Source organism: Diadema antillarum, unplaced genomic scaffold, assembly GCF_040938485.1.
Source record: "Diadema antillarum isolate AM-2024a unplaced genomic scaffold, OU_Dant_1.0 seq00000048_RagTag, whole genome shotgun sequence".
In the NCBI taxonomy this organism is placed as follows: Eukaryota; Metazoa; Echinodermata; class Echinoidea; order Diadematoida; family Diadematidae; genus Diadema; species Diadema antillarum.
Genome location: NW_027271157.1, coordinates 889,264 through 912,470, shown reverse-complemented (window position 1 = coordinate 912,470; position 23,207 = coordinate 889,264). Strand labels below are relative to the sequence as shown.

The 23,207-nt window shown below is 39.7% G+C and overlaps 1 protein-coding gene across 1 annotated transcript; it reads left to right on the top strand.

Annotated features, from left to right (window-relative positions):
• Positions 1 to 88: 88 nt before the first annotated feature.
• LOC139725505 (tyrosine-protein phosphatase non-receptor type 5-like) lies at positions 89 to 19,176 on the top strand. The gene is made up of 11 exons (XM_071636591.1): positions 89 to 401; positions 2,074 to 2,187; positions 4,275 to 4,465; positions 6,909 to 6,992; positions 8,255 to 8,354; positions 10,376 to 10,531; positions 11,693 to 11,830; positions 13,745 to 13,858; positions 14,466 to 14,626; positions 16,552 to 16,665; positions 18,729 to 19,176. The coding sequence occupies exons 1-11, from the start codon at positions 327 to 329 to the stop codon at positions 18,832 to 18,834; spliced, it is 1,353 nt and encodes a 450-aa protein (XP_071492692.1). The 5' UTR covers positions 89 to 326; the 3' UTR covers positions 18,835 to 19,176.
• Positions 19,177 to 23,207: the final 4,031 nt, after the last annotated feature.

Below are 23,207 nucleotides of genomic sequence, written 5' to 3'. Positions count from 1 at the left end.
GCCAACAATAAATGCATGCACCGAAACTGTCAACTGCTTGTGCACGGGCCGAGCTGAGAATGCCGTGATTGCTTAGCTGCCATCGACTTGCAGCAGGAAGTCAGCGCACCGATTACAGCCGTGCCACTACGAGTAATTCCACGTGCCAACCTTGTCACTGCCACACAACATCGCTGCCACATGCATCCGCGTTGTCTCCGAGACAACACACTGCCGCCACTACTGCGACACTGCTGGAGCAATAACTGCCGCCGCATACCTCTCCTTTTGCCGCCTGTGTCTCTATGTTCCAGCGCAAGCGGACTGTCTGACCTCACACCATTGCCATGGTGATCGCCCCAGTCAACCTGCAACCGAACCAGTTTCCAAAGATGTCTCAAGCGACGGGTTCTAGTATTCAGGTAAACACTCTGAAATGATTGGGCATCCATCCCTTCATTTTGTTTACCGGTACGTGAAAACGTGATGACCCATATTACCTTGATGAAGAAACAAGCGACAACTTGAAAATATAATTCAAATTTTGGGCCGTAGAGTATTTCAAATTGGACTCAGCGTGTCCCGGTTTATTGCCAAGTTCTCATGTATATGGCACAGTCATTCTACTAAGAGATGCCCAAGCTACCTTGTAAATGGCTTGTTTAAAAAAAAAGAAAAAAATCTGAATGGTGACACTAATCAAATTCAATCGATTTCTGCTTTTTAGGTAAGTTTGTTTCTGTCATAAATGAAGGGAAAATATGAGAGAAGTTTTGATATTTTTTTTATTCCAATTTTTTTTTATATCTAAAAGCAGGAGTGAAAGAAACTGCCTGATTTTGAAATGGAGCAATTATCAGTTTCAGTGAATTTGGTTCTGATAGTGTTTTAAATTGATTGACACATGTATCTTGTTTTTGCTGAGCATTTGCACATTTTTCATACACCAAGGTGTAAGCTGACACCTAGAATTCTATTATTTAAAGTAAATACCAAGGGCATATCTAGTTCACATAGACAATACGTAAGTAATTAATCTCTGCACAGTTCACTATTCACAGTTCACTTCTGCACATTAATTTGAAGTGGTCACAAACACAGGAGCCACCTTATATTTTGTGCTGATTTGATTCTTTTTGATAAAACAGATTTCAAGTTTAAGATGATTAGCTCTGTCAGCAATGATTCAAGATGTACCATAACAAAAGAAAAAAAAAAACACCTGACAACATTCATTGACCCTGTGTATGCACTGAGTTGCTGATTCACACAGAAAACCCCATGATTATTGTAGACAGTGGTCACAGTCCATGGACACAGAAAGAGGTGATGCGTGATTAAAAAAACCAAAAACCTACCCACACAAAAAGGAGAGACCAGAAGTTCAACTATGTATTTTACTATTTAAGGGGAATAACCTTTCAATGCATAATTGGAGTTCAACATCAAACTGCTATTTTTATTTTTCACTTTGTTCTGCCGTGATGTAGTTTCTGTTATTAACTCTTTATGTGCCACGTTCGCACGTCCGACTCAGTCGACGGCGTGCCAACTTCGCATATTCTGCTCAACAAACAAGCCGCCCAAAACGGATCGATAAATCACTAATTACTGCTAATCCCGCGGCACAATGAAAGCGTCTCTCGTGCTTTTGTTCCTCTCGTTATGGCTTGCATTCTATGTGGTGATTGACTATCAAGCGGTGTTCCCAACTACATTTGCTCGTACATTCTAAGTTTTTGTCACGGTTTTTTGCGCAAAAGTCATGCCTTTACAGTAATGTAGCAACTGGTCATTCAAAAGAAAAATTGAAAATAGATTCGTCATACAATTTATATCGAAACAAAGGTTGGCATTCCTCTTTAACTTTTCCTACTAGTATTCCCGTCTTAACAGAAATTTGCAGGAGTTATACAAATTGGAAGAACAGAATTTTTTCTCAGAGCATGACTACCTTCCTGTCTCAGAATAACGTGGCACACAGGGGGTTTCCACGATGGCGCATAAAGAGTTAAAGTGGAAAGGACAAGTCAAAAAGAATGGAAGTACTGTTAACATTCATGTTTGTTTTCCCTTGTTCAATTATGCTCACAGTCCACAGAATACCCTCATGAGGTTGTTCAGAGTGAACTGGGATTCTGGCAACACGCCTACGCCCCGTACGCTGTCGGCTTTGGATGCGCCGTGTTCGTCATTCTCCTAGCTGTGGTGAGTTTCGCAAATTTCAGTCAATGAGAATAATGATGATAAAAATGATGATGAAATTTTTTGATATAAACTTTTCCAGTGTCTGCATGCTTCTTGTTTAATGTCTGTGGCATGAAATGGTAGCGTAATAACGATAGCTATGATCATAATGAAGATTTAAAAAAATAGATTGGAGCTACGATGTATCATATTCATTGACATAATTTTGACATGTCGATTATGACACCAGTTTTGTGCAGTGATTGGTAACAATATTACTTATATGGCATTAAATATGAAAACAATACAGATTGAATTTATATTCCCTTGTTATTGCATGTTACATTTTTGCAACTCATTAAATCTATTAATTTCAATAAAAAAAGAAATGTAGTGAAGATTTGTGTGTGGGTCTGTGGGAGGCATTGGTACATGTAGGTACTGGCATCTTCATCACATATGACTTGCATAGTACACTGTCGTAGTTGGAACAAATACCACATACCACTTAAATCATGTGAATCAAAAAAAAAAACTTCAATAATTGATAAGTCTGAATTTTTGTAATCTGCCATTCAGTTTTATCTGATTTCACAGTTTTGTCCGATTTCAAGGTGATGATGTAACAAAAAGGCTTCTATATTGGAAATCGTGCAACTTTCAGCATGCATATATTGTATACAGTGTTATTTTTGCGAATGACAAGGTCATAGACAATTTTGCGAGATGTTGTTTTTGCGAATCGATGCAGACGCTTACGTTAATCCACTATTAACGAGGCACATGGAGACATTTTCACATGTGGTTAAATTCGCGATCCGACTGTGATTCGCAAATTCACAAAAAGTAAACTCTTGCAAAGATAAGAGCTTATTCAGTTTGGGTGGAAAGCGCTGATCTGTATGGGTGAGCAAGATTAGTGGTAGAAATGAGCTGCTTGGCGGAGGTCTACACTCTCAGAGTGCTTTTCTAGTTTTAGTATATATTTGGAGAATTTGACGACAAAACAGGTTAAGTGCTATTTTTTAACATTTCAGAGGAAGCCCACTGTAAGATAGATAGATAGCAAAATAAAACCTTTCCAGTGATATGTTACAGTAAAAGTGGTTTCTTTCGCGGTGGTTTTATTTTTGCGCTTTTCGCGTTTTGAGGTTGAACCGCGAATTTAACATCACACGAAAATGTTTTGAAAAGTCACGCAAAATTAACCATGCAAGGAAATGTTTTGAACTCGCCGCTTGTTACAACGCTGTTGCGCACGCACGAAAATTCTGTGCATTGCAGGTATTAATGGTATTGATGGTCAACACACACACAGATTTTGCTGACCGCGAATTTAAACACGCGCGAAAAAGTTGGCACCAATGGAAACCGCGAAAGTATCTGTGCGCGAAAGAAACCACTTTTACTGTACTTGTTACCTGACAAGAAATATTCATGAAGTTTAGATGAAAAATATCCCGTTTTTTAGAGTGATTTTCTCAATATTTTTTTCAGGTGCTTTAACTGCAAATATCTCAATGTAACAAAAATAGAGTAAGCTCATCATATGATCCAACTCTCCATTTCTAATATGCCTTTAATTCTTACCTCCACCATGGAGGTTATGTTTTAGTGGCTGTTGGTTTGTTTGTCTGTCTGTTTGCAAAATAACTCAAAAAGTTGTGAACGGATTTAAGTGTTTGGGTGCATGAACCCAATACAGGGAGAATTAATATTGACATGAGGAATCGGTGATTCAATTTTGGTAGTGATCCAGGAATTTTTATGAATTTTCAAGGGACTTTTTTCTATCTTCTGGCAAATAATATAGGTTCAATGAACTTGGGAGTTCACGCTGCGCGTATTTGAGGTTTGCATGTGGGCACTAAAGCGCATGCTCTTCTCGAGGCGTCGCGCAGCAGGAAGCTGATGCATAGAGGTATGTAAACACAATTACAAGGCTAATATTTTGAAATCGGGCAATTTTCTGCATGCGTGTATGGGTGAAAATGAGCTGCTTGGCGGAGGTCTGCACTCTCCGAGTGCGTTTCTAGTTGTTCATGTTTTAATCATTGTCATCATCATTCATAATGTCGTCCATCTCAACTCTCCCTGTCCCTCTCCAGGTGTGCTACTGTGCCTGCCGGGCTTGGCGGGCCAAACACCTGCGGGATGAGGAGAAAAGAATCTGCATGTACCCGCCCATCAAGCCGGAGACGCGGGAGGGGCAGCTCGTCCAGCCGGAGGCGGGCTACACCTATGCCTCTCTGGCCCGCAGTGAGCCCATCAAAATCAGGTCCAAGGGATTGCAGGAGAGGTAAGACTTTTTACCTGAGTTTGCGTGTAATGGTTGTTTGCATGATGATATGTATGGCTACTCTGATCAAAACTCATTAAAAAAGTAGGCCAAAATGAATTTCCACTTGTTGACATAATTCAAAAGAATAAGCTCTTAAAGTTTTTGATGTAAAACTTGTTGCAATGGGCCCATCTGGCATCCTATACCGTTCAAAAAGTTATTAAGATATGAGAGAGTTAGGGGGTGCAGTTTACTGTAAAACACGATATTTTCGTTGCACGAAATTTTTGCAAATTGGAGCCGACGGCCTTTTTTGCGGCGTGAAATTTTCGCGAGTTGCCTCTTACATTCAATCAATATTTATAGACAAGAACTCTTACGTGCATTTTTATTTCACGAATCTTGGCTTTCGCAAATTCGCGAAATCAAAATGCATGCGAACATTCCTCATTTTACAGTGATCAAAAGGAGAGAAGTAAAAAGTTCATGATTATAACTTATGTCACTCAGGCGTGCTGTGCAGAAGTACAGTTGTGTCAATGAAATAATATTGAATAGTAAAAAAACAAAAACAAAACTCTAATACGATAAAACAATCTTGGCTTGTTTAAAGCTGCCAAATTTTTACAGTATGTAGATAAAAGAATGTTCTCTCAGGTAAGATAAACTATCAAAATTTGAGTTGATCAACCCAATTGACATATTATGGTCCATTACAGTCTGATATTTCCTAATCTGCGACCTTTTGTGGGTTTGACCTGGTGGTCACATGTGGTTGGTTGATTGGTTCAAATCCCAAGCTTGTTCCGTGGTTTCACTTGGAAAGTGATGTTACAGATCAAGCAAGAGATCTTACCTGTGGAGAGCTACAGAAAAAAAAGAAAGACTTAAAGTTCATTGATTTTGCACACTCTTGTCAGAATGGTGATGATGATGGTTTTCATGTGTTCCATCTTTTTACATTACATTACAAACATTTTATTCCACATTGCATCAATACTGCAGTGAAAAGAGAGAGAGTTATTTGTAATGTCTATTTTTATATGTGACCCGCTACAACAAAATGATCCTAAAGTCGGGCGAGGTCGATTATTTGAAAATTGCATGACACAATTCCCTAATCTTTCTGCTTTAAATTGATATATAACACGTCTTATAAAAATAATCGGCTGCGGAGATATCGATGTTTAAAAGAGAGCATGTCAAGACGTCTTGGAAATCACTGTTTTGAGAAAAGCGCCCTAAAAGTTCTTCTTGCGACGCAATCACAATCAAGAGACACGCAAGTCAGTATTCACCTCCGGACAATAGAAGTTAAGCCCTAGCAACCCCCGAAATGCTCATTCAAACACAGCGTCGGCGGTCTCCTCACCGACCAATCAGTGACCAGGATGTCAGGAGAAGCGGCTAGGCATAGCGCAACCCGCCCGCACGCACCAGTCGACTGGGCAGTGTGCGAGCTTCACGCTTCGGTTAGCGGCAAGCAGCAAACTGACCAATGAGATCACTCTGGTCGTTGTTAGGGGCGGAGCCTATGTGTGGCGCTCAATCCAAATGTTCGAACCAGTTTCTGCTTCATTGAAACGCCAAAAAACATGGCCCAGAAAAACGCTATTTTTTGGTCTTTCCTTTCGTCATTTTGCTTCAAAATTTCGACAGATGATAGAAGACATGTCAGACTCTAATAATATGTCAAATTCAGAAAATCGTAAGTTTTGACCAATTTTGATGCTCTAACTTCAAACTCGATTTTCATGGCTTCGACCGTGCGCGACTTTAGGACCATTTTGTTGTGGCGGGTCACATATACAGGTGTGGGGGAGGGGCTGCAGGACCCCCCCCCCCCCCCAGATTTCAATGCCTGTGTGTGTATACTTATATTCCTTTAGAAGTGGGTGTGCAAGCAAGCGTTGTAGGGTTTGCTTTGATTCCAGTGGCCATGGTAACAATCTGTGACCCCCCTGTCATTCGAGTTGGTCAACTCAAATATCTAAAGTTTGCCTTACCAGAGAGAGGAATCTTTTCTCTTCCCACTGTCACAATTTAGCAGCTTAGAATAAAGCCAAAATTGAGATATTAGCATTTTTTTCTGGACCGTATCTTTCTTTTTCATTGACACTTGTGCACAGCATGCCTGAATGACCTTCATCTTTGAATCCTCTTTTTTTCCTTTTCTACCAAACTGCACCTCCTTACCCTCATATTTCAGTACTGTAGTTGTTTGGGTTAGAATGGGCCAACTTTAACAAGTTATATATCATTTTGAAGCTCAGAGAAAATGATTTTGGCGTACTTTTTGTGGGTTTTGGCTTTACTTTTTGTGGGTTTTGAGCGGGGCGGTCATATAGTATGTCATATATGCCTTGATCACTTTATTGAAGAGTGGTTGAAGATACACGTACTTTCGATCTCAGAAGTTCTTTTTTTTTATGCTTTTCTCTATTTGCTATCATATATTCAGGAGAAGCTCCTCACAATCGCTGACCATCGACATCAACACACCGACAGAGACGGTCAGATGGGTGGCCTCCCCTCCCAGAGAAAGGTTAGAGAGTGCAGTGACCCCCTGACGTGGAAATAGTTTAGTCACACACTGTGGCCCCCTGTGCAGTCAAATGATTTTGGAGAAGGCTGGTGGAGTGCAGTTCAGGGTCTGATGGGTTAATAATTTATTGTCTGCCGGTCACTTGGGGTGACCAGAGGGCACTCCAAAATAGCCATCTTGGTATCTCACATGTGAGATCAAGTAATTGCTTATAGTTACCTCCACCAAGGGAGGAGGTTACGTTTTCATCGGTGTTGGTTTGTTTGTCCATGTGCAAAATAACTCAAAAAAAGTTGTTAACGGATTTGAATCAAACTTACATGGGAGGTTGAGAATGACACAAGTAACAGATTATTAAATTTTGGAAGTGATCTGGGAAACATTTTTTTTGTGAAGGAGTTTCGATATTTTGGCAGGTAGGGTCAATGAACGTTGGAGTTCAAGCTGCATATTTTTAGGTTTTAATATGTGCACTAAAGTGCTTGCTCTTGTAAACTGGTCCAGAACAAGGCCCTCCGTGCAGTTGGCATTGATGACCTAACAAAAGGTTTCTATATTGGGAAATCAAGCGATTTTCAACATGCATAGGTATATGGGTAGAAATCACTGATATCTATGGAAGAACAAGATCAGTGGTGGAAATGAGCTGCTTGGCATAGGTCTGCACTCTCAGAGTGCCTCTCTAGTTCTTAAAGTGAAACCCTAATCCATGTTTGATTTGGCCTTTAAAGTGCTTGTACACATCATGTTAAATTTGTGTTTCTTGTGCTGGTCATGTTGAATTTGGTTTTTCAAGAATAGAGAAAGACAAAGATACTGATAGAAGTTTTATTAATGCCATGCAGAAGATGAGAAGGTTATTGAATATAACAATTTTGATTGGCTTCTTTGTAAGACTGGTTTCCTTCCCAAAAGTGTTAATGTCAGTCTGTTATCTGGTGAGAATTACTGGAAATTTTGAGTAATTTGGCCAAACATGTTTCCTATTTTGAGGTAATTGCTCTTGACTGGGGCCTTTTGGGGCCTTTTCCCCATGAAGCCTAGTAGGCTTTTATTGGTCCCCCAAAATGAATATCATCTGTTGAGAATGATAAGGGCGTTAAGTTGTCTTGAACACTATGGGTTTTGTGACAACTTAATGCCCTTATCATTCTCAACAGACGATATGATATACAGTTTGACTTGAAACTGTAATGATGGTTGAATTTGATTGGAAATAAATAAAATGATATAAAATTATCATTTCCTTTTGATTTGTGTAGTTCTGTTCAAGAATACCTGGAGTCTGCGGGTAACAGGATGACGAGAAAACAACTCAGGAATTCGGTCAAAAATACCCGGGCGTTACACGAAGAATTCTGGGTGAGTGCTTTTCACCCTGTTCAAGATTAAACCCGAGTATACTTGGGCAGGTTTCTATTGGAAATGTGTGTTATGTGTATAACAAACTCAGCTTGCATAAACTCAATACATAATAGGTACATTGTGGGAGTATGCCCCATAGTGTTTTCTCCCATAGACAAATGAGTATATGAATATAAGAACGACCCAAGTCCATGGAAGACCATTTCGAGTAAACTTAAAAAAACTTCATATCTTTTTTATTTGTCCAATAATATTCTATTTAACTGTGATGGGAAGGCAACATTATATATACAAATTAGAACATATTATTATGACAATTAACGTTTACATTAATTGTGGAGAGGCCATTTTGTGTGGTGGACTTGGGTCATTCTTTGATTCATATGGACTTGGGTCGTTCTTTGATTCATATACATGAGATTCTGCTATAGAGATGAGAGAAGGACGAGAGAGGGCGCTATAATATGAATGTAAGAATGACCCAAGTCCCTCATTCTTACATTTATATAAGATTTAACTCATTTATTTCAGGCACTTCCGGGGGAAATTAGGATTTATCATTTATACACAAGATGAGTCCATGCGCAAGCTACAATTTCCCATGTCAAACTGAATTTGGCCAAAAATTGGACTTCGGTCGTTCTTATATTCAGGTCTTCAAATACTAACACAATGTCATTTCTTACCCCCACAGTAATGACTAAATATTCTACAGCAAAACATAAGATGAATGCCCCCACAATGTACCTCTTGCTTATCTGTCCTCATAAATAGGCTAAAATGTGGGGTTTCTGAAGACAAAGAGCTATGATGTGATCAGAGTCATTATACATGAGATTTGTTTGGTTTTTTTAATTGCAAATTATTGATTGAAGGGAGTCGTTACATCATACTCGCCATGTTTATGAATAGTCCCTTTCATTTGTTATCAAATACATAATAGATGAAATATTATGTACTGGGTACGTGTGTGTATAATGTGACCCTGCATCACAAAATTCACCAGATATTGGCACAGAAGATTTTCTCGTGAAAGTCAAATACCAAAAGAGGAGGTTTTCAGCTTTGAAAGGATTAATCATGAAGATTAAATGTTGAAGATTCAATGGTGCTTTAGTTCCAATATAATTGAGGAAAATATAAACATGCAGGAATGTGAATCTTGAGAATAGGGGCTCTGAAGTTCAGGTGTACCAAGTCACAACCTGTTGTGCATTGCAGTATTAAACAAGAGATTTATTAGCACATTAGCAACCACTGTTGATGGATTATCAGAAGAGCTTTTGACTGCAGTATGCTTACTAAAAGTATCAGGCCAGTGCTTCTTCTGTCATCTGATGCAACAAAAAAGTGGAGGTCGCAACCTCATAGGTTAAAGGGATCGTACAGTTTTGGTTGAGACCTAATTTTAGGTTTCTAACATTTTTTTGGTGAGATAATGAGAAACCTCTGATGAAATATGAAAGAGCATGTAATTCTATGAGGAATTCAACATTTATTTGATGAAAATTGGTTTTGAAATGGCTGAGATATCCAAAAAAGAGCGATTCTAATAAAGTGTGGGACCCACACTTTATTACGATTGCTTTGTTTTACTTTGTTTTTGGATGTTTCAGTCATTCAAAACCCGATTTTCATCAAATAAACTTTGAATTCCTCTTAAAATGATATGCTCTGTACTATATAATTGGTGTTTTCTTGGTATCTCGCAAAAAGTTAAAAGCCCAATTCTCATCTCCACCAATACTGTACCATTCCCTTAATGTACACATGTTGCTGATCCAGTCCAGGGTAGCATCACTTGGTTTGGCAAGCTCTGCAAGCCCACCTGGAAACTGCTGAAGGTAGGAGTCCTCCAAGATGTGATGCAGGGTTTGGCCGAGAGAGCCGCAGGCACACAACGGACTATCCAAGACTATTCATGGTTGTAAAGTTCTTGTAAGGTTTTCACGCATGCTATTACTTCTGTGATGTATATCCGAACGTAATTATTTTCCTGCCGATGCTTGATGCTACAGGAGATTCCAATGAACCATCCAGAGAGTGTGGAGGTGCCTGGCTCAGCGGCTAAGAACCGCTACAGCACCATTCTGCCCAACCCGCAGACCAGGGTGGCGCTACCGCCAATCACGGGTGACCCCCTCTCAGACTACATCAACGCCAACCTCATCAGGGTAAGGAGATGTTGCACATTAAGCACACATCCATGTACACACACGCACAACTACTATTATTTGATGCATTACTTGTATCTGTCAATCAATGAGAAGGAGTGTCATTTACAGATATTTTAACCCTAATCCCACTGCGTTTTTTGAGGGACTTGAAACCACCGGGGGGGGGGGGGGGGGGGGGGGGGGGGCCTTTTTGGCCCCCCTTCAGATCTCGGTTGTGGATCTCGCGAAAATTTGCACTAAGGTAGAGACCAATGAAGTCCTAATCTACAAGACTGTATAGTTACAACTGTAGCTTTTTTGAATTTTAATTTATGTATTTTATATTAATCAATTTATGTTAATTTATGCAATGAATAAAAAAATAAAGCTCCAAGACCTCTAATTTTTGGTGAGCATATTCTTTTCATTGAATTCAATATCCTCAACAATAATATTGAAGCAAAAAATCGCCTTCATAATTATTTCTCATGTATTCTATTGTTTATTGAATTTCTTATGTATTTCCTTGTTTTTTTGCTTTTTGCTTTTTGCTTTTTGTTGGGGGTTTTCGTCAAAATTTGTCACAGAAACTTTTTAAAGCATAATCAGGCTAAATAAATTATTATCAGCCATTGAAAGTAAAAATATTTATTTTTGTATGAATTAATTGCAAAAACACAATTTACATTGGATTTGTACACAAAATCATGTTTTTGAGCAATTTTTGGATCAATAATTTTTTTTTTTTTCAAAGGGGCGTGGCTTCAAAACGGAATGCCCGGGAGTGACAAATTTGGTCTCAAAAGTTGTGCGATACTTGAAAGAAAAAAGGCATGAAATGTCGCGGCGAAAACATCACGTGTTGCGGAATAATCACGCGAAACGTCGCCACATCCAGTCGTTTTGTTTCATTGTGGTGCAGACAAAAAAACAAACAAAAATAGCTCTTCGTGAAGATTAATACTGACTAACTTCATAAATGAAATTCTGCACAAATGCAAGTATTGGCTATTATATCATTATTTTCACCCTGTGTACCAAAGGATCAGATCTATTAGTTGACACATTTGGTGATATGATTATGCTTTTCCCAAGGCAGGTTGTGCAAAATATCACAGTGTGGTCAGAGCGGTTGCATATTAGCATCGATGGCAAAACTATTTTTGTATCTGCATGCAGGGGTATGATCGCGAGGCCAACGCCTTCATTGCCACGCAGGGACCCATGGCGCACACCCTCGCAGACTTCTGGCGGATGGTGTGGTTTACCAATGCACCTGTGGTCGTCATGGTAACCAAACTGAAGGAGCGGAAGAGGGTGAGTGTGACGGAGGGTCCACTGAGATGATGGATGCCTCCGGGAATTTACTGTCAAAGCTCTCCACAGCATGCAAATGACACACAAAGTCTGAATGCATCAGTGGGAATTGTGTACATATTATTAACTCATTGAGGATGGGCTGATTTTGCTACAACACTCATTTCACACAGACACCTGCCCGACTATACTCGGGAGTTGTCCTCAACAGGTTAAAGGTAAACACACATGTGAAGAATCTTACAGTGTAAGCCCACAAGGTGAAGCCAAGTAGGTTTAGACTAAATTCCAAGGTTGCCGCATGCACACCATTCCCACTGTTGCACGAAGAGACATGTGCATTATCTGTTTTATAGAATGGGCAGGACAACTTGTTTTGCCAGAAATCCTTTTTTTATGCCTCCGCCAACGAAGTGGCCGGAGGCATTATGTTTTTGGGTCGTCCGTCCGTCCCGTTTTGTTTTTGTTGATATCTCAAGAACCATGAGGTGGTTTTGCCTCAAACTTGGTATGAGGGTATATCCTGGGGGATAATACTTTGTTTGGATTTTAGGGTCACGGGGTCAAAGGTCAATGGTCACAGATTATTTTGTGAAAAAAAAGGTTGACATTTCATGTTTTTCTCCATATCTCGCAAATGGTTCAAGGTATCTTCACGGAACTTAGTATATATGCATGTATCGATGGGCAGTGATTATCTAAGGAAGTTGGGGGTCATGGGTCAAAGGTCAGGGGGTCAAAGGTCAAGGTCAACTCCTCAAAATATCACTGCTTTCCTTATACAAGTTGTATTTATGCAATGCCTGAAGGATTTTTTTTTTTACTTGATGCATGCATGTATAACCCAATATGTATTCTGTGGGAAGTTTCTTGCCAAAAGGTCAAAAGTCAAGTGAAAGTGCTAAATTGCACTTCTTCCTCCATATCTCATAAGTAACTCAAGGTATTATCATGAAACTTACATATTTATGCATGTTCTACCTAACAGTGATTCTCTTTGGAACTGTGAGGTCAAAGGTCAAAGGCCAGGTTTAGATAATACTATTTTACCATTTGATACTAAAATTATACTTTTTCTCAATACCTTGAAAATTACTCAATGTATAAACTTATAAAAGGTTCAAAAGTCAAGTAAAAATCATCAGTTCCCCCAAATACCTGCAGCCTGATGTTTTAATCATTCATCCAATTGAACCTAGTTCTAGGAAAGTGAACATTCAGCACATTTGTGACAAACCTGTCATTTTAATATTTTGCCAATTGTGTGAAACTTTCATCACACATTGTCATGACATTGTACTATAGACCTATTAGGAGAACCATGCATTATGGCTGAGGCATACACCAGTCGCCGTAGCGACATTTCTAGTTGATTATGTAACCTGATAGCAAAAATGGCACTAATCTTGCTATATTTCCTTTTGGCCAAATGATATTTTTTGATGATGGAAATAGAAACACAGGTCATAATACATATAATATATGATCATAGCATAATAGGGAGTACAGATACTGCACGTTTTTAATTTCAATTCATTTTGTATTTCTCAGTGAAAAATGCATCAAATAAAACAAACAGAAATAATGCATGATATCCAGCTAGGAAGCATAATAGAATATTGCAAACATATAGAGCATTGTGGTCAATCTATGGAAGTTGGAATCTGAGAATAAATGCTAAAGAAATACGATGGAACCTACTTGGAAGCGAGCTTCTTGAGCATAGGTCTCAGTATCAAAATTGAGTGTTGAGATTGTATAATATGAGGAGTAAGGGTATGTTGGAAACATGAAGACCCGTCTTAACCAAAACTATACCTTCCCTTTAAGATCTTCAGAATGATGCTAAACAAGTTGAAGTGAATAGTGGAGTGCATCAATCTATTTTTGTGTGATCTTATTTTGTCTCCTCAGAGTAAGTGTGAGATGTACTGGCCACAGGGACAGGGCTTCTACGGACCAATCGACGTCACAGTTGAAGAGACGATACCAAAGGATGATTACATACTTAGGATATTTACGCTAAAGGTGAGTGGAAATCGTTTCCTTCTTCTTCATACTCTGCATACATCGTCTTTTTGCTGTGGATATATGAAATATGAAACTACTCTTTCAGAGTTTTCTCTTTTATTTTGTTTTATATTTTGGTAGTTTGTTACTTCGTTATGCGTCAGTACATGTGTATTTTTGTGTGGGGTTATATTCAAAACACTTCCAAATTCAAGACTAATTGCAGGAAAAGGTTATGACATAATCAATACTGTGAGAATATACATAAGCAAGAAGGGTGGGGACTCATGTGGTACTGTAAAAGTGGAAATTTTCACGCATTTCGTGCAACTAGAAGCTAATGTGAAAATAAAAGCACGCAAACATTTTTACATGCCATATATTGCAGTAGTTAATGTCCTGTGTCTGCGGAATTAAAATCATGCAAGATTCATCTTACCTGGTGGAGCGGGAAAAATTGCTCCTGCAAAAATATCCACTTTTACTGTATACTGGATGTCCTCCAAAGTTCTGAGTTGTTTGGTGTCAAGGTACTTTGAACACTCATCCTATCTTTGCTTATTTTTAGTCATATCTTGTCTTGTTTTTCTTATTTTTTTCTGTATTTCTCCTTTTTTTTTTGCAGTACTTAAATGAATCTCGACAAATTCTTCATTACTGGTATACTGCATGGCCCGACAACAAGTCCCCCGAGAATCCCGTCACGCTGCTTGAAATGATTCGGGAGGTCGAGATCAGCCGGACGGATCCCACGCTACCGCGCGGTCCAGTCATAGTCCACTGCAGGTGGGTATACTCACCTGCTGCAGTCGCTGAAAAAGTCTAAATGGAGGTCGTGCAAAAGTCAGTGTTGATGTGTATATAGGGCCAAAGACAAGTTCTGAATAAAATATGAACACCAGTTAGTAGTTTGGTTCCAAATATTTTGGTAGTGATAGAAGAATGCATTTTTCATTTTTAGTGCTTGACATGGATGTGAATTTGATAAGATTCAGGGTCAAAGGAGAGAAAAATTCAGTTTTGAACAAACTACAACCTGTATGTGAAAAGAAAGTGCACATAGAAAACAAAAATCAAGAGAACATTCTTTGTATAAAAAATGTTCTGAAAGAGTCCACCAGATCTTTTCATTAATGTTGGAGTGTTGATGTGCTATGAGCATGATGTGTTTTTGTTTTTGTTTTTTTGTTTGTTTGTTTGTTGGTGGTTTTTTTTTTTTTTTTTTTGGGGGGGGTCAAACTTGAATTATTGTCAAGCATTGCCCTGATCTATGTATGTGTAGGTCCATGCAGCTCATTAAAGGAGAAGTCCGGACGATTATGAAAAAATTTAACCAAAATCTACATAAATAAAGGACTATAATGACTAAGTTTCATTGAAAAAGACCCTCCCAACTCGCCACAATCAATTTTTTAGCATCACTAATTTTGAATCATAACCGTTCGATTTCTGTACGCCGGCGAGAAAGATCACGTGACAGCGTGACGTATCAGCCTCACATTGCTTTTTGCTTGGAGCGTCAGCTGGCTCGGGGAGCCCTGCTTGAGCAACGGCGATACGGGCCAAGCAAGCGGTAGTAGCGTACCGCTCAACAGTCTCTGACCACACAACGGATGCATGCGGCATGAGCTATTGCTTCACTTAAAAAATGCCGATGTGTTAGGGTGTTGTCAATACTTCAACTTTACTAGTACAGCTGTAAGTCTTCAAATTGAAGAAATATTTTGATTTTAAATTGATATTTATCCACGATACTACCTTATCATGATCCTGAATGCTACAACACGCAGCCCCATTGCTGTGTGTATTGGGCTGCTGGTCGTAGTTACCGGCGCGGCGGTGGTACTATGATGAAGCTGGCGCTGGCGTTTCTTCCGCGGTTCAAGTTATGTATACTGTCGTATTTTACCACCGTCAGACACACTTTTCAACAGTCTCGGACAACAAGAGAGGCAATAATTCTGACATTGACAGACTGATTTCAGATTGTTCACACTCGGAAGTCGAAAAAACGATCGCGGATTGTGATACAGTAGCACTTGGCAGCAGCAGACGTAAATGTATGCCCGAACAGCCCGACAACAGCTAATGCATTGTAAGTGATGGGATGGACACTAATAAGTACGGCAGTATTATAATACATACATATTTCAATTTAAACTAAAATGTTATAGCATTGCAACTATTTTACATTAATCTTTGAAGATTTTATATAGATATATAATGAAGATTACTTGAATAAAGGAATACAGCATTTGGCAACAGCACTCCTAAATCGGTGTACGGTCTCCTGCAGTAGCGCCGACAAGGCACACCTATGCAGGCACGCAGATACCGCCCGCAGTCAGCAGTGCAATGGGAGATCGATGCGTAGCTGGGCTTCGCTCGTGGTGCTCTCAGCTGAGGAAACTGCGCCTGATACGTCACGCGCAATGCATCCTGGGACAGATAGTACGAACTGCTGCTCGCGACGGATTCGAACATGAAGAATTACCTTATTTAAAAAAAAAAATTCATAGTAAATGTATCTGATGGTCTTTTCTCGTCGGTAAAAGGGTAATAGGTTCATGAAATATTGTTCTTTACACACGAAACGGCTGATAATTGTCCGGACTTCCCCTTTAAAAGAGAAGCTATGGATAGAATGGTTCTTAAACGATGCAGTGAGATTTATATCCTGTGTGTCTGTTTCTGTGATCATTTCGTCGTAGCGCTGGGCTTGGCAGGACAGGCTGCTACATCGCAATCACCATCGGCATGCGTCAGCTGGACGAGGAGAACATGATTGACGTACTTGGCATTATCTGTCAGATGAGACAGGACAGGTGGGAAACGGAAGCCCGTTCACACTGGAACTTAAATCCTTTAGCCCTATTCTGACTGGGGGGTCAAATTGACCCCCCCCCTCGACATTTCGCGCCACGATTCCGCAACGCCCAAAGATTTTGTCGCGGAGTTTCACGACTTTTTTTATTGAAGTCTCCCGCATATTTTGAGACCAAATTTGTGACGTCTGGGTACACCGTTCTGAAGTTACACAATGTCTTGCATATGCATGTCAACCCAAAAACAGCTCAATTTCATGATTTTGTGTGCAAATCCAATGCAAATTGTGTTTTTTTGTTTAATTGATATAAATTAGATTATATCAACTTTTAACCATTGAAATTAATCAATTCTAATGTAGATCAGCTTGGAAAAGTGCCTGCAACAAATTTTGGCAAAAAAACAATAGAAAACAAAAGGTCGAAAAAACAATAGAAAACAAAAGGTCAAAAAAACAATAAAATACATATGAAATGAACAAAACAATACAAAACAAAAGAAACTGATTTTGATTGCGCTATTTTTTTATAAGAAAATTGTTCGATATGTCTTGAGGACCTCTGACAGAAAAATTTAGCAATCCTTCAATCTTTTTAATGGAGTTATAGGTGAAAATATGATTTCATGCGTAAATTTGCATAATCAATGTATTAAAAAATGTAAAATCAAATTTTTTTCTATTGTATGACCATATAATCTTGGAGTTGACATCCGGCTCTATGTACAGGCAAAATTTTGCGGCGATCGCGCGATCAGCCGCCGAGATCTGAATCTGAAGGGGGGTCAAATTGACCCTCCCCCCCCAGTAAAAACTTGGTCTCAAATAGCCCAGTTAGAATAGGGTTAAGCAGAGCTCTACACAACTATTTTCCTTTTCCTCTAGTGGCCCGTTCGGGCTACCAAAATCTTTCAATGGGAAAGTTTGATGGCATGAAATAGAAATGTGTTGGCCCGTAATGAAAGGAAAGTGTCGTCCATTTGAGTATTAGTTGCCCATTTGAGCCACCAAAGATAACCTTTTGGAAAATCTGGTGGCCCGACATCAATTTCTAGTGGCCCCGGGCGATTGGGCCACCATTCATGTTGAGCCCTGCTTTCAATGTTAGGAGAGACAGGGTTGGATGTAGACACATTAGGTCCATTCACACTCAAAATTTCACTTATGATTACTACAGCTGTTACAACATGAGACAAGACAGGTCGGAAACAGGAAGCCCATTCGCACTGGAACTTTAACCTTTTAAATCAGGAGAGATAGAGCTGGGTATAGACTCATTAGGGCGGCCCCCATTCACACTCTTACTTTGGCATATTTCTGTCAGATGAGACAAGACAGATAAGGAATGGGAAGCCCGTTCACACTGACACTTCCAAGCTGCAAATAAGGAGAGATTGAGCTGGGTTTAGACTCATTAGGGGCCAAATCACTCTCAAACTTTTGCATATCTCAGAAAGGTGAGGCACATTGAGCTCATTCACACACTCACACACACACACACACACACACACACACACACACACACATATCAGATTTTTTCTACAAGAAAAGATAGGACAGATAGGAACATTGGGCTTATTAAGCATAAGTGAGTTTTATGGATGTCTTGCATGTATCCACCTGTAAAATACTCATTCTATAGGCTGCAAATGACCAAGCTACTTTTACCATTCTGTAATAATTCATTCATGCTATAACTTGGTCATAATGCTTATACGAGTAAGACAGTCACACTGTCATGGATATTGGCTTCAAACTACAATGAAACAAATTTTGCACCTGAAGTTTGTGAGGAACTACATCAGCATTCGACAAAGACAGGAAACTTTGATAACAAAAGTCTTCTGGTATGCCAGAAAAAACAAAAACAAATGATGTTCATACAAGATTTGACTCCGTGCAATTTTGATACTGGCTGCTTTTACTCTGTAACAAACCCAAACTTTCACAAACTTTCAGGCTGAAGGTTGGGTAGTGCTGGATGCTTCCATGAGAGGCCTGATGAGTTGCCATAGAAACGCAAAGAAGATTCACATTTTCCTCCCACTGTCTTCCTTTTTGCAGGGGAGGGATGATTCAGACAAACGAACAGTACGAGTTCATCCACCAAGCCCTCTGCCTCTACGAGCGGAGACTGCCACGGAAAGACTCCATCACACTCACAGACTGAGGGCGCTGTTTACTCGGACGTCCATTCGCAGTGAGAGAAGATGGGGCAAACAGGCTCTCCCGACCTGCTCCAGTATTCAAAGACACAGATAGGGGGAAAAAAACATGGAGAGAAAGAGAATCGCCATGACAACCAAAGAAAAAACGAAAGGAATGAAAGATTATCACCAGCACGTACTCCGTCGGTTTGTACCCCCCTCTCCCCCCTTGCCCGATACCGGAAGTTTGTCGCCCCCATCTGGTAGGGATATGACTGCCGCTTTAAGGTGTGATTTCTGTTGGAAGCGTCGATGCAGCTTGCGGTCTGTGATGGGGCCGTTGTGGGGGCGGAGTGGTCGGTTGCGAGCGAGCGATGCTGAACAGGACGCACGGCACTGCCTCCACACTACGGAGAAGACCGTCACAAGAATGCGGAAATGCAAAATCACCCGGTCCATGCCTAGAAGGCCGAAATTCAGCATTATGACAGTGTTTGAGCTTTTTATCTCAGAGCCGACTTCACAGATGATGCAATGCAGAAATTAACTTCATCCAAGCCCGGCTCTCTTGTGTATGTACCCCATTCTTTAAAGTCAGATGTCACTGTAGTTTACTTTAACTCTTTTCCCACGGGATCACCATGTGTTCTGTATGGAGTCCATGGAAATTTAAGAGTCTGGTAGGGAAGGGTTCCCTCTAAGGATGGATGCTTGAAGGTGTTATCAGTGGCATCAGGTTTGGGACAATGTACTGGGCTTCCATGTAAGCCTATCACAAGTTAGAATGATCGACTGGGAATACGACTGTACATGTAGTTGGACAAGGCAAACAGCTGCCAGCTGGCCTGTAGACTCAAAGTGTCTCTCCGTAGTACTTTTAACGACTTCACCGTGTCTGCCACATACTCCTTTGTGTGTGAGAGTGTCTGTGTGTGTGTATGTGTGTGTGTCTATGTGTCTTTCTTTTGTCTCTTCGTGTGTGTATCTGTGTGATAGGGAAGACCTACGCATGGTGATTATATGGTAACAATGCATCTTGAAAGTAATGTGTGATTCTTGGGGTGAGGTGACATGTGAAGTGACTGTAGCAGCAGCAATTTTAACAGTCCATCCAATCAATCATAATTGTCGACGAGAAACACATGGTAGAGATCAGCTATTGGACTGTTTACAAAAGAAGGGGGGAAAAGTCCCCTCCATGTTTCTGATGCACAGTCCCACATATGCATGTGGGCATCACCATTCATGCTGATTCAGTAGAGCACTCTTTTACTACAAATGTCCCACACTCAAGGTTTCCAAACTTATAGTTGTTTTTGTTCAATTGAGAGTGTTTCATCTAACACTAGTATGTTTTTTTAAAACAATTCTCCGTGTGTGTCATACTCTTATAGTGAATTTTTTTGTTGAAACCTGATCCAGTTTGCATTTGTTGTTGCTAGGGAGGACAGAGGTGACATGTTTTCTGGTTTCTAGGGGCAATATTTTGTTTACAGGTTATTCCTGAACACTTCATACATTACGACAGTCACTAAAAGTATACTTGTGTCGTGGACAGTGAATGTGGATGGGGTCCGTTATTGACGTCATCCTCTTCTCTTAGAAATAGTTTAGGCCCTACATGCCATGCAATATGGGTATAAGTGTGGGATGTTCATTATTTAATGTAATACAAGTTCCCTAACATACCGTTGTAGTTAGTACATGTATGCATGCAGTATTGTTGTTGCTTTTTTTTAATGGAAAAGCAACCAGAATTGCAGGCCAGTCTGTTTTTAATGGTGTTACAAATAGGCTAAGTTTGCATGTTGTTGTTTGTTTGTGGCTGTACATTTTATTTAGTTGTTATATTGTTGTTGTTTTTTTCTCTTACCGTTTGTGAGTGATATATGAAAAGTATTAAACAATATATTTTTTCAGGCTGCAGATTTGGAGTGACGAAGAGTTGATGCATGTGGTCACCAGTCCCAGCCTATAATCTGGGCGGAGGATGCAGCTGTGGTCTTTACCGTCACGCTAAACGTCTGATGCTGCGAGACTATTGTCTTTGCTAATCAATATACCTCTGATGCGGTGAGACTACCAACAGTGGATGATATGCTTGCACTGTTAGTAGTCTCCTCACATCAGACATGTCGCTTCGCAAAGACAATAGCTGCATCCTCTGCCTAAATTATCTAGTACGCTATTACAGGTCCTGAAAACACCTCACAGAGACTGGACATTAACAATCGCCCGATGGACCCGCTAGGTCACTAAAAATTGATGTTAGGCAACCAGATTTTTTTTTTAAAATGCTATCTTTTGGTTGCCTTATCGAGCACTTCAAATTAATAATGGATTGTTATGTTTCCTTTTATTATTTTCGGCCACTACATTTCTTTTTCGGGCCACCAAAGTGTCAGTTTCAAAGGTTTTTGTAGCCTGAATGGGCTACCAGAGAAAAAAGTGTTGAGCCTTGACCAAGAGATCAGTCTGTATATCTTGTCCTTGGGGGTATATCCCGCAGAGATTACATTTGGCTTCACGGAATCCCCAACTGATTATGTCCAAATATGTTATAAAACTCCTCGGGACAGACAGGTTTTTTCTGTCTATGTTGAGCCCTGATGTATGGAGAGATGAGGTGTACTACTGTGTATGATTGTTGTGTGCGTCATTGTGCTGATAGAAGTCAGTGGTGATACTTAGCAACTGAAATGAACCCCTCCGTTAGCCAGGAGTGTTTGTTGAGGACATTGTAAGACAGGTGGGAAATGGAATAATTTGTGGTGTGTCACCAGGAAAGACTGATGAGATCACAGACCATCGATTTCTCTTGATTTGGGGTGCTGTGCATATTTTGCAGACAGGAAAGCTTTCTCACATTATGTATATTCATCTCCCTGTGTATGCAAAGTATGCTACAGAGTTGATTTGAGCTTTCGAAAGAGCAGACGACCAAACGAACACAAATTTCAGAAATGTGGCCATTAGCCAAATTCAGACAGTCGAGCTGTTGGAGAATAAGCATGTGATCCCAGTGAAAGGCAAAAAAATTCAGATTGAAAAAAATCCCCACAATCATAAGACTCCCAAGATATGGACAGGGGTTTTAAACTAGGTTATTAAATTTTGTACATTTTAGCCCCATCCGTCACCTTAATTTTGCAGCTTTCACTGCCATGTGCTGTCTGCAACTGTATTAGGGGATAGTGTAGTGATGGGCCACATATGTATAAATCTATGCCTGTCGAATGTAAGTAAAATATTTCCTACTTGATACTTGAAATTCAGTAAGCAGCTGTTGACACTATCAAATATGTATTATAATATCAGATTATAAGCTCGTCTCTTTTGTGTTATACGAGATATATATTTAGAGAGACTACGAATTGCAGAAATGTTGGATCTGTAACCTGTACATTTTTTGAAATAACCATTATAGTTTTGGGTTTTCTGTAGTATACTTCATGTAATCCTCAACATATTTATTGTCGGTTCGTGCACAGAAGGTCGCAAACTTCTCCTCCTCTTGGAGAGAGTTTTAGCACCTTCTGCAATTAAACTGGCACAGTGTAACTGAATCTACAAAATGTATCCTGATTCTAACAGGAAGTCGTATTATGAAGAGATATATAGCCGTGATATATCACCTATGATTAGAATCATACATGTTTCTTTTGCTTTATAGGGTATAGTGCATTACCTGATGGATTATAAGGTGAATTTGATATTGCCATCAAATTCGTACATGAAATAATGTAAATAAGATGAGAAGATCTTATATATAATAGGCAGTTCGCAGTTGCGAGTTTTAATTAATTGTGCTATATGTCTTGTCTTGTGTTATCCTTGAAAGAATGGCTCAAACTGTGTGACATTCCACCTCTTAACACACAGATGTGTGTGTGTGTGTGTCTGTAGACACAGGTCATTGTACAGCATCATCAAAGTATTATTTTGCAGTTGTGAGAAACTTTATTACGTCTCAATGATGAGCAGTCTAATTCACACACACTTCTCAGAGGTTTGACTCCAAACTTCATAATTAAATGTGCAGAAGAGTGACTTTTCCATTTGACCATTAGTGAACAGTATATATACACCATTCTTCAAAGTGTATAATTTCCTTCTGAAAAAAGGTACTGAAGTGTTTGTGCCAATAGGGAGCAGTGTGCCCTCCAGAAGTTGTTCAGTGAGTGACCTTTAACCTTGTACATTGTACAATCGCATGTTGGGAATAATTAGGGAATCCCCCCCACCTCTGTAAATATTGATAACGAAACTCAAAACTGTTCAAGCCCATTTGCGGCATTAAAGGGATGGTAAAGTATTGGTGGAGATGAGAATTGGGCTTTTAACTTTTTACGAGATTCCAAGAAAACACTTTATGAAATAGTACAGAGCATACTAT

Excerpts from the sequence above, each read along its gene's own strand:
- LOC139725505 (XM_071636591.1), top strand. The coding sequence starts at position 327 with ATGGTGATCGCCCCAGTCAACCTGCAACCGAACCAGTTTCCAAAGATG. Across the intron at positions 2,188-4,274 it reads TCGTCATTCTCCTAGCTGTG|GTGTGCTACTGTGCCTGCCG; the intron begins GTGAGTTTCGCA and ends GTCCCTCTCCAG. Across the intron at positions 13,859-14,465 it reads TTAGGATATTTACGCTAAAG|TACTTAAATGAATCTCGACA; the intron begins GTGAGTGGAAAT and ends TTTTTTTTGCAG.